This window comes from Danio aesculapii, chromosome 25 (assembly GCF_903798145.1).
Source record: "Danio aesculapii chromosome 25, fDanAes4.1, whole genome shotgun sequence".
NCBI classification, from domain to species: Eukaryota; Metazoa; Chordata; class Actinopteri; order Cypriniformes; family Danionidae; genus Danio; species Danio aesculapii.
In genome coordinates this window covers 21,435,405-21,447,782 of record NC_079459.1, presented here as the reverse complement: position 1 = coordinate 21,447,782, position 12,378 = coordinate 21,435,405, and the positions used below count along the sequence as shown (strand labels likewise).

Sequence of the window (12,378 nt, the reverse complement as noted above, 5' to 3'; positions counted from 1 at the left end):
AGGGATTCTAGGGCTTCTATTTGGTTACTAAGGTATTCTAGGTGGCTTCTATTGTGGTACTAGGGTTTCTGGGTGGTTGCTATGGCATTACTAGATGGCATCCAGAATTTTTAGGTCAGGAGCATCAAACTCAAGGCCCACGGGTCAAATCTGACCTGCCATAACATTTCATTTAGCCTGCGAGAGCAGGGCAGCACAAATGATGTAGAATGCTTGACACGTTTGCCGCGACCATGCCGGTTTCACTTCAATCGCATGTTCAAGATATTCAACTCAAGTGGAAACATCCACTAATAAATCTAGAGCGAGTGACGTGGTGCTTTGTGTTAAGTGCAACCTAACTATTTAAATAAAGTCCAAGCTGCTTTATGTCATATACTGACCTAAACTACATTTCCCATGATGCATGTTTGTTTTGCAACTAAGCTCAAAATGATTTGTTCCATAGTTCAGCTTTTCTCAAATATGACCCATTAAAAGGATTCAAGTTAAATTCATGTCTACCCAGTGTAATCAACCGGACAAATATTGTAAGTGTGATTGCTTATAAATTTTGCTTCAAACTTCAAGCTTCAAGGATAAAATAAATCAACCTTCCTGCTCATTAAATAAAGATACTTATGAGAAAAAAAGTCTCTTCACCTTTAAGAAGTTAGGTTGTTTAACTCTGCAACAAGTGTCAAAAGTTGCCCTTGTACACAAGCCCTTCCCTCTTGCTCTGCGATTGGTGGATTTCCTTGCTCTCTGAAACACTGATGAACACGATTGGCTCCAAATGCCCTCAAGGTGTTGTTCTTCTCCTTTTACCTGTCCTGCTGGTTGGCAGTCCTTCAGTTGCTGCTGAACAAAAGGACACTTTCAAAACAATAGAAGCTCAAGCAGCCCCACATGTTAGCATGGAAGTGTGTCAAGGCTAAAGAATGGCCGTTTTGAACCCAAAATCACACAATCGAAGGCTCGCATTCCTCTGCCGTTTAGACTTTGGAGCCGTGCGTGTGTTGCAATCCTCATACCTGTAGGAGGAAGCGACGTAAGGAAAACTTCAGCCGGGTTTCACATTAGCCTTGTTGTGTTTCAGGTGAGTGTCCTCACTGACCAGGTTGAAGCTCAAGGAGAAAAAATCCGAGATCTGGAAAGCTCCCTGGAAGAACATCATCACAAACTCATTTCTACTGAGGAAATGCTCCAGCAGGTAAGATATCCTGTGCTTTTATTTGGAGTTTTTTGGGGGAAGTTTAAAATGATTGAAGCTTTTACCTGTCGGTTTCGTCTGACTGACTGTTTCAAAACACTGTTTAGTTGTGGAAACCTGAGCAATTTGGGGTCTTTCAGGAGTTTCGGTCGTAATTATGTTGACCTGACTCAGATTAACTGCTGAGATTGCTGCATTTTTTGTGTATATTTGATTTATGAATGTGGTTTTGCTCAGTCCTGGTGTAATTATACGTTCAGTCTTTCGTAAGTGTGTCTCTGAGGAGGTAGTTGTTTGTTTGTGTGAATGTAGCGTGTGATAAATTTGCATGTTTTTGTGGAGTTTGCTGTTTGGCTAACTGGTTTAAACCATTTAGTTGTTGTGTTTGCTGGCAGCTGTTCCTTTGATTTGCATAGTATCATTTACAAAGTACTGGTTTTGGAAACCAAACTGTTCCTTTAGCATTTCCAAGTGGAGCAACAGAAATAAATCATTATTTCTGGGTTTCATTTTATTTTTGTTGTTGTTTAAACTGTCAGATTAAAAAAAAACTCAAACTCATTCATACCGATTTGTATCATTGACACAATGTTTACAAAAGGTTAAATGATTAATATGTGACGTTTCTTTGCACTCTAGCCACACTTTTCCATCTTCATCTGTCATTCATTAATTTATGAATAAACGAGCATAAATCATTTGTATTCTATCAGCGCCTTTTCTATTAATTTGTTACTATTTTGATTAAAAACAAAGAAATTGGAATCAATTTAAAATTTATTTATATTGCTATTAAAATTAAATCATTAATAGTTTTTAAATGATTTAATCTGATCGTATAATTGGTATGCCATGCCAAACTAATTTAGTGTTATTTTACTGAGCCGTTTTCTCTTGGATCATGATCAGGATTTAGTAAGAGGATTTTTTTCACCAACAATCATATCATGATGGAATGCCAGAGATGTTGAGATAATGAGAGCCCTCATGTTTTCCTTGCTTGATGGGGCAAGTAAAGCCACAGCTTAGACATGGCAGTTTTTTCAAATATCATTGTTTGTTGTTCGGCTCTTGGTTCAAATTGAAGTTAAGATACACAGTATTGCTAATGTCCCAACAAAATGTTTAGAGATTTAGATCGTGATTATGGATACTTAAAGGCAAGATTAAAAAAAAAATGTTTGTGAGAGAAATTCAATCAGTTGTGACATTATTGTATATTATATTTTGTTTTATTAATTGGTATTAGTTTTATTAAAACAATTGAAATAAAACTTTAATTTACTAAAATGTTTTTTTTAAATGGCTAAATTATAAAATTATACAGTTAAAAATATATATATTTAAAATATTTACTCAACACTGTAAAATGTATAATTTGTATTTATATTTTTAAATTATTATTATTATTTAAAGTAGGCAATGCCATTTCAACTGATCAATAATTTCCAACCTCTAAAATATTTTATTAGGTGGAAATGGAGTCTTTTAAAGTGTCATTTCTGTTAATTTACTCACCCTCAGGTTAGTTTGGCCATTTTATGAGTCAGTGGACGAAAAAAAAAGAAATCTGATTCACATTGTGGCTATACTGTACAGTATCTGTGCTTTCTGATGATTGGAACGACATGGAACTTTTTGATTTCTGATTCAGAAACTAAAAAGAGGAAGTCAGGTGGTGAAAGAGGAAGCTATGTTGCAGCTTTTGAAATCTTCAGTTGTGTGTTTAAGGGTAATTCTGGGTAAAGTATGAGCCAGATAAAATTTGCTGACCTTACTTTCATTGGAAACTTGCTGCATTTTCAAAACGAGTTCATAAACAAACATGCAAATTGCAGAAGTTGTTTGCATGACACCATATATTGTACATGGTTTTGGTTTCTGCATAAAAATAAGTTTATAAAAATGATAGCATATTAAATGCAAATAATATATAAAAAATCTATTTTAATGTTTTAAATGACTTGTGAAAATGTGAAATATAGGTGAAATAATGTTCCATGGTTGTTCAGTGTAGCATATTTGTGTAAAATGGAATGACATACTGATTCTGACTTGTACTTATTAAATATATAAAATGTGCGATGCAGCACTTTTTTTTAATGATTTTTATGGAACCCGATATAAAAACAAATCACAAACAAACCACAAAGTCCTGACTTTGACATCAATGTGAACAACATCTTGTCTTTCCTCTAGCCAAAACTTTAAAATGACGATACATAAGGCGCATCCCAAATCACAAACTTAGCAACTTTTTTACGCCATTTTATAGTGTAAATAGTATAAGTAGTGCATTCACACTGAAATATTCTTTTCATTTCAAAAAGAATAAGTGCACTTATTCAACCATTAAAAAGAAGTGTGGAATATTGAACACTTCAACGGCCACAGCTTTGCTCACTTAGAGGAAGGGGCAGAGCTTTCGGATACTAATGTTGGATTACTTTATTTATTTTAGATTGTGAAAGCAGTATTCTCCTAGGAGAGTGACTATACCACTTCACGATGGTGAATGCGGTTATATTCATGGCTTGTTTTTTTTTTTTTGTAGTTTGGTCATTTATTTTACTAATTTGGCAACCGCCTAATCAAATCATCTGGAAAACGGTTATTTTCTTACCTTTTCGATCGTGTGACTTAATATTACAGCCCTTCACACAACAAGAACGTAACACTGTATTTACTCTACAAAAGACGCTAAAACCTTATAACAGCTAATGTTTTCTCGGATACCCAAAAATGGCAGCTAGACCCATAATGCAACGTGGCGTTTATGAGAGTGACATCACCTGACAGACAGATTTCCGCTTAAACATTAGTGTTTCATTTGGGACAACACTATAATCATATACCATGCTGTTGAGTGTGTAAGTGCAGAAGTACATAGTGCAGAAGTGTATAGTGTGCCACTTTGGACGCAACTATAAAAAATAAATATTTATCAGCTGATGGCAATATATTGAACTCTAGAAGGCATACAGCCGCAGATACATCAGTCACAATAATATTGCATCATTTTTCTGACACTGTACAACAATGATTCGAATTTTAACATGGTTGTAAGGGGTGCGTTTAGGGTTAGGGTAGGGGTAGATGTTAAAAAAATACAATTAATGAATCATTTATTAAATAATTCTTGTTTAATTTTGGCAGCAGCTGTATCGCATTTAGCTACAACCCAACATATTGTGATAAGTGCTTATGCTAAGTTTCGTTATATGTTCGTATATCATGAAATCTCTCAAATGAGTTAAACTCAGTGTTTTTATTACTTATTAGCAAAGTATACATATTTAAAACAATAATTAATGCATATTTAAGGCTGTATTGTAATCTTTAAATAATATTATATTATGTTATGAGATGATTTTTGTTTTAAATATGGCTTAATATAATTATTGTTACAATGAATGACTAACAGAAAGCACAAATGACAGTTTTTTTTTGTCTCAAAAGTGTACAACCTATACGTCAATGAACCACAGCATTGGAAACAATCATAGTATTGCCACAACACATTGTCATGAAGGTCATTATGCGCACAAACCTATTTAGTCACTATTTGGCCCTGCTGAATTTAGCCCATAGTGTCAGGAATGCTGAGAAACCACGTTTCCCTCTTTTGGCCCTCCTGTCTTTCTCACATACAGGCACCAGATAGGCTGAGGAAGTAAAAATAGGATTCATTGCTTGAGTATATTTAGCGGCGCTAACGTTACTGTGAGATCTTGGCTAGCAAATCCATGGCTGTATGCGCTGTATGATTGTCACCGTGTACAGTACAAGCGCGAGGGTGTGTTTGTGTGTCGCCATGTGTTTGCTAACATGCGCTCTCGTGATTTAGGAGCTCTTCAGTCGAACTTCACTGGAGACTCAGAAACTGGAACTGATGGATGAAGTTTCCTATCTGAAACTCAAGCTGGTCGGCATGGAGGAGGAACACAACCACGTTGATGAAGAGGACAAACATCATAAAGCAGAGGTACTGTTTCAGGCTGGCAGATCATCGCGTAGGGCAGTGGGTTCATCCAGTGATGCTTCAGTAATGTTGTGTTATTGTATTTGTTTTAATGATAACGGTTTATTCTGATGGCTTGTTGACTCCATCTGTTTTAAGATTTAATTTCTAATACTGTTTTTTACATTGATTGTTGATGAGAAATTTGGTGGACTGTTTGACGTTATTTGTGCCTGTCTGTGTCTTTGTTGTCCACCTGTTGGCTCAAGTTCAATTAAAGCCACAGATAGAAAACAGCCATGCCAGTATATGTGTAGTTTAATACATTTAGGCATATATTAATATAGAAAAGTGTGTTTTTTCAATGGATAAGAAGAATAGCACTACATTGTAGCCATGTTGAGTACCATCTTGAAATACAAGATCAGTAAATCTGCTCAATGTTTTGAGTTGATATTTGATCTGATGTTTCCATATGGTGCATAGAAACATAACTGGTGAGAAGGGAAGTCATGGTGGCATGTTTATTTTGTGGTGTGTTTATGTAGATCCTGTCCATTTATCGCCTCTAACACCTAATTAGTTATCAGATTCCCAGTGTAACACACCAAGTAGAACCAACAGACTAAACAGAGACTCAGACAAATACTATAAAACTTTAAAGCTGCATCTGTCCTGAGCTTTGTTTTTCTTAAACAGACTGAATCTCTGTGTTGCTGTCTAAAAGTTGAAAGGTTGCTTTTATTTTAAGCCATTTCCCAAACAACCAAGTGGACAGGTTTCCCACAGCTGAAAATATCAGGAAATTTTACTATTGCAGTCTATGAAATTAACATAAATAAATGGAAGCTTGAAATATTCATATAAATATGCATTTGTGTGGCGTCCTTGGCTCATAATAATAATCTGGCTTAATAATCTAATAATCGCTGGCCTTTAGAGACAGTTATAATATTAAATAATCATTTATAGTATTTGCCATGTTTTAGATAGTTATACCAAGGACCAGTGCTTGATTTGTAAATGAATAATTTCCGGAACAAAACTAGGAAATAAAAGTTACTGTGACCAACGTACATCACACAATTAAATATTTTCTTGGAACGTGACATTACTAGGCGGATGTAGCAAACAAACTTGTAGCTACAAACATAAATTGTATGAAACATCACTATTCAGTTTACTAACACCACTGACAGTCAGTTCACTTCACTAACATGTGCCAAGCGAAAATGACTCACTCAGTCCAGTCTTCAAGAAGAGCCCACAGTTACCTCTTCCGTCTTGCTTTCTGGCTGACTTGAGATCGCTTTGCTTCTGTCTCATGCTATCCTGATCAAGGGGCGCAGTTTCATGTTCTCTTGATCGGGCTCATTATTAAATTTACTCATGGTTAAAAAAAAAAATGTATGTGTATATATATGATTATTAAGTTGAAGTCAGAATTATCAGCCCCCCTGAATTATTAGCCCCCTTTATATTTTTTTCCCAATTTCTGTTTAACGGAGAGAATATATTTTTCAACACATTTCTAAACATAATAGTTTTAATAACTCATTTCTAATAACTCATTTATTTTATCTTTGCCATGATGACAGTAAATAATATTTGACTACATATTTTTCAAGACACTTCTGTACAGCTTAAAGTGACATTTAAAGGCTTAACTAGGTTAATAAGGTTAACTAGGCAGGTTAGGGTAATTAGGCAAGTTTTTGTATAACGATGGTTTCTTCTGTAGACTATTGAAAAAAAATATATATATATATAACTATACAGGGTTATAACTTAACAGGGTTTTATAAAAAATTAAAAACTGCTTCTATTCTAGCCGAAATAAAACAAATAAGACTTTTTCTGAAGAAAAAATATTATCAGACATAGTGTGAATTTCCTTGCTCTGTCAAACATAATTTGGGAAATATTTAAAAAAGTAAAAAAAAAATATTCAAATGGGGACTAATAATTCTGACTTCAACTGTATATGCTTGACTGCCTCTGGCATTTTGAAAATATATTTATATTATTTAGGTAGGCCACCATGGCGTTATTTATTTTCGCTGCTCACTGTGCATGAAACGATAATCACCAACCAATAAGAGTGATTGTAAGCGTAAGAAAGCTGATTGGTCGAAAGTGACTACCTTTATATCAACACAGCTTTGCTTGCTGTTTTTCTCTCGGACTTATTCAGATTCTCTCTCTCTCTCTCTCTCTCTCTCTCTCTCTCTCTCTCTCTCTCTCTCTCTCTCTCTCTCTCTCTCTCTCTCTCTCACACACACACACATGCAGGTATTCACCACGCAAAAGTTAATGCTGGATCAATTAAAATAAATAGCGGAACACAAAACCCGAATATTTTCCGGAACAGGATCCATCAAGATCCAGCTCAAATTAAGCACTGCCAAGGACTCAAGGAGAGAAAAATGGGAGCATTTCTTTTTTCATCCATACATATTTTTAAACACTTGATGTAAAAAGAAATCTGCCAGAAGTCTTTTATTATGCAAGAAAAACAAGCTACAGCAGTTTCCCCAGTTATAACAACATCCATTTAATTACTAAAGGTTATCTCAGTGTTTTAGAAATGTTTGCATACCGACAATGGCTGAACTATACCTGTTCACACATGTCTGACTTAAAACACTGCCTTATACATGCCAGACCAGTAGGTGGCAATGTCACTGTGCAAAGAAACACTACATGTGCGCTCACACAGTACAGTTTGCTAAAGTTGTGCTATTGATATTGGTTGTGAAGTTTAATATTGATTGTGAAGTACATCTTGCTCATGTAAGTTTATGGACGTGCTTATGTATGCATTTGTGTCAGTTTTCTCAGAATAGCATTTTGGAAGTTTATTATTTTCAAAAACATTCAAATGTTCATTTTCAGGCCCCCCAAGTGAAATCAATGAACAAAATCTTTAAAAAAAAAAATCTAAATCACATAGTCGTGTAAATGTTGCAGATTTTAATGGAAATGTTTCTAACCCTATGTCTCCATCATTTGTTTCATCTTGGCTATCACACAAACTCAGCCTCTCCCCTCTGACAGTGTGCTTGCAGAAACATGATTTACAGATATGTGTACACACACACAGACAATTACACATGGGTTCTCAAAAGCCATGTCTCTCAAATGCTCCCAGTGCCAAAAAGGCAATGTGCTGATAAGGGAAGATGCTAATCGACAGAGACACAAAAGCATGCGGTGAGCCTAAATGGGAGACGGTGACAGGCAGTTTGATGAACGTGAAATGACAGACGCCAGAAGTGCTCAGTGCTTGTCGCACACAACATGCACACGGTTTTTAACACGTATTTGCAATGGGTGTCATTCACCATTTCAACCCGAGCAAAAAGCGAACTGCACAAATCTCTTATTACAAGTATGTGCTTCAAATTGTGACCTTCAATGTTGTAGTTTTTAGGTGTACAGACTCTTCTAAGTCATTCTTTCCTACATCTAAATAGTAGGATCGCCGCACACTTTTGGTGCAGGATGGTTCTCCTTGCATTTGTTACATCAACAAACACTGGCCTCAAGGGTGACAGCTGCAAGGCTCCATTCAACGAGACGGAATGGCAGAAATTCACTTTGAACATACCACAGGCGCAAACACTTTCACCACAGAGATCTCCCCCACTAACAAACCTTTAGCATAGAGCTAAATATAACCGACGGACGTGTGCCTTATCATCAGCCTTCACATCAACAGGGAATATCATATGAAACTTCCTCTGGCTGACAGCCTTTGCATTTCTGTCAGTATAGCCAAGATTAGCCTGACTAATCATTCACTTGTTCACAAGTGAAAAACAAACCCAACATTAACATACTCATTGCTAAAGTTTGATCTGTGCTTATATTGTCATGCATATCAGGTTTGATTAAGTATTACAGATTAGCTCTCCATCTGAACCCAACGTTTATTTGAATTACAAGCTTTCCTATTTTATCCTTTTGAAATGTAGTATCTTGGTCACCAGAAAAGCTTGGCCTCTTATAGACCCTTCTTTAAATTGCAAACTAGGTCAGTAACTTATTTACTCTGTCAACAAGTGGGTTATAAAGCAGGTCCCTAAACCATATTCACCAAGTGGACAGAAGGGCATTATTTCAAACAAAAAGCACATTTAATGCTGACAACATGGCACGCTGTTTGTTCAGAGATGAGTGTTTTTAAAGTAAGAGTTTGAGAAGGTTCCATGAGTCCCCATAGAGTCCATGGGGCCTAAAGATGAAGATAATTGAACTTGGAAATATTTCTCTGGAGTGGACATGTGATCTAATAGCTAATAAAGAAAGGTCAAAATAAATATCCCCATTCAAAGAAACAGATTAATCATGAGACCATCTACAGTATGTCTATTCATAATTGTGTTTCCAAATCTGATCAACATTTTCCTTTTTTTTTTCTGGCTTTCTTGTTTTTGCTCTCAGAGCGTGGTTAATCTAATTAGTGAACTACAGGAGCAGATGTGTAAATTCCAGGAGGAAATCAGCAATCGCATTCAGGAGCAGCGGGCCCTCGAGAGCCTTGGGGACAGTGGCACACGTGAGGCTCTTGACCAGAGCCCCGATGTGGGTCTTGGTGCCTCGGATGCTGAGGAATGCAGCTGCCGCTGTAGAAACGGAGGAGAGAATGTAGGCAGATCCTCATTACGTGGTGGACTCACATCAAGACCCCCTCTGTATCTCTTTGCTCTACCCTAAAACATAACCATTCCCTATCCCACTTTTGGACACTCCAACAGGAATTGCTACTAACTGCCTTTTCCTACAGTGAATCCAGTGTGTCTGTGGGCTCCACTGTGGGATTCTCACTGTGGGTGTTTGCAGTGTGTTCTGATGACAGAATGTCCTAATTTACTTTGGGTGTAAACCTGCATGATTGAAGTTCACTAACACTAATGGTTGCTGAGTAGTTCCGGAGATCTTCCAGAATGGTTGTGGGCTTAGTGGTGACCCTTATTAGATGCTTGCTCTTTGATTAATTCTTTCAGTTTTTTGAGGAGCCAAGGTATTTTTTTAAGTAAAGCTTTTCCCAGGAATCTACAGAGCTTTCAGCTTAACTGCACTGTGTGTGGGTCTCATTGTTCAGTCCAAAGCTTTTCTCCTGAATTTCCTCATATTGATCCAATTGATCTAGCAGAGCCCCTAAAGTGAAATTTGTGGGGGAGAAAGATCCTGGAACTTTCGAGTGTGGACTACAAAAAATTAGCAAATGCACAAGAAAGTCTAAGCTATTTTTTTTCTGCAAAATCAATTTAGGGGCTTCGTACCTTACAAAGAAGAATTTTATGTTTATGGTGCTTATGAAAGAGCTGTTGCCATAAAAAAAGTGTCAAATTTGCCACTGAAAGGTAGCATGTAATTGTTTTTCTTGTTTCTGTTTATTCATCAGGCTTTGCTACAAGAGCTTCGCCTTCTTAAAAACAAAGTTGAAGAACTAGAAGGGGAGAAATCTCAATATGAGAGGAAGCTCAAAGCCACAAAGGTAATGTATATTTCATCTGGACTTTACCTCCCACATCAGCATTACTAACAGTCTCTTTAGCCATATTGATTTGCTCAGATGGAAACTCTTGTCTTAGCAACTTCTTCTTTTTGATCCTGTATGTTTTTTATACATACTAATCAGACTCTTTATTCAATTGTTCCTTGCACTCTCATAAATTACTTCAAGCTTTCAGCATAACAAACGACCCTCTGGCTTTCTCTTCCTCCAGCTTTCTATCACCTATTCCCTCCATGTCTGTTACCAGTCGCTCATGACTAAGCTTTCTACTCTGAAGCTCACGGTCGAGCACACTCAGGTAGAACGACAGCACTGGGAGGAGCGCTGTCGGACAGCTCAGGTGCTTATCCTCGCTCCCCGTCCTTATCCCTTGTCCTCCTCCCTGAGCAGTGTGACACAACGGAGAGGGCATTATTGGCCTCATCTCAAAATGGCACCTTCAGTCCTTAAATTTTCCTACAAATCCATAGTTTCAGGATATAATTTTGACCATTCCTCAAGGTCTATCAGTTCATAAAATAGAACATCTTCATCCTGTGAATATCCAAAAATGAAGGACATCTAACACAAGCTTGAATGAGGAGTGCCCTTTTGGACTGGGTCAATTTCATAACACTTAACCCTCCCCTAAAGAATGTTTTCAAATTAGTTTTTTCGTTGTTCCCTGAAAATGCCCACTTCTTTGGTTGTCCTTGTGCCACTTGATCCCGGTTCCATCTAGATTTTAGTCAAGCTTGTCTATTCTCGGCCACCATTCTATGAATTTAGCTTCACTCCAAATAAACACCTTTAGGATGACTAAACTTTCAGACAGATGCGTTGGAGCTAAACTTTTATGCGGGTGGCCCTCTGGGATAAAGGATGCCCCGGTTTTATGAAGTTGTTTGCCCTTGGTCAGTTGTTTACATGCACTAGTCTTGCAGTTTCAAGATCCATAGTTCTTGATGCTGACTTGTTTAGATGGCTCGAGAGAATGATAGAGCTCCATATGGTCCATCAGCAGCAATCCTTTGAATTAAGCCATGTGTGATGGTTTCTACTAAAGATTATTCATCTGCCTTATGCCTCTTGAAACGTGCATATGTAGGTTTGATTTATTTTTGGTATGCTCGAATTCATTCTTTAGGCAGATTGTCAGGCTGTTCTTCTTGGGAATAAGTGTAGATCATTTCAACATTGGAATGTAAGTGGATTCATACACCATATCTGTACAAACAGTGCATTCTTACTGTAGACATTTTGTAGATTCTTTCCCTAGTTTGGTCATGCTTACTGTCCACGCAACCTGTTTTCATGTTTGCCTAAGCAACAGTAAGGACAGGACGCTTTCTTTCTGTAAATCATAGGTCTCAAACTTAATTCCTGGAGGGCCACAACTCTGCACAGCTTTGCTCCAACCCTGATCAAATGCAGATGATCCAACTAATGAAGGTGTTCATGAGTCTTACAAACACCTCCATTTTTGGATCAGCTGTGTTTGATAGGGTTGGAGCTGCAGCCCTCCAGGAATTGAGTTTGAGACCTATGCTATAGATGTTCTGTAGATGCTTTCCCTAGTTTAGTCATGCTTGCCAGCTACAGTCCTTCCAACCTGTTTTCATGTTTGCCTAAACAACAGTTAGGATAAGATGGTTTAGGTTGGGATGCTTTTGGTAGAATTTATTGTTCGAACCTCCAAGCTTGTGGACCCTATGCATTTTG

General features: G+C 37.1%; 1 protein-coding gene across 8 annotated transcripts in view; it reads left to right on the top strand.

Annotated features, from left to right (window-relative positions):
• ppfibp2b (PPFIA binding protein 2b) overlaps positions 1-12,378 on the top strand; it is a 105,476-nt gene that overhangs the window by 61,726 nt on the left and 31,372 nt on the right. For 5 of the 8 annotated variants that reach the window (XM_056452417.1, XM_056452415.1, XM_056452414.1 and 2 more), the window contains 4 exons: positions 1,079-1,192; positions 5,040-5,177; positions 9,600-9,803; positions 10,564-10,656. In XM_056452417.1, coding sequence (XP_056308392.1) covers positions 1,079-1,192; positions 5,040-5,177; positions 9,600-9,803; positions 10,564-10,656 — 549 coding nt within the window. Of the gene's footprint in view, positions 1-1,078; positions 1,193-5,039; positions 6,014-9,599; positions 9,804-10,563; positions 10,657-12,378 lie in introns of those variants that run through there. The other 3 variants (XM_056452418.1, XM_056452420.1, XM_056452416.1) reach the window with 2 other exon arrangements.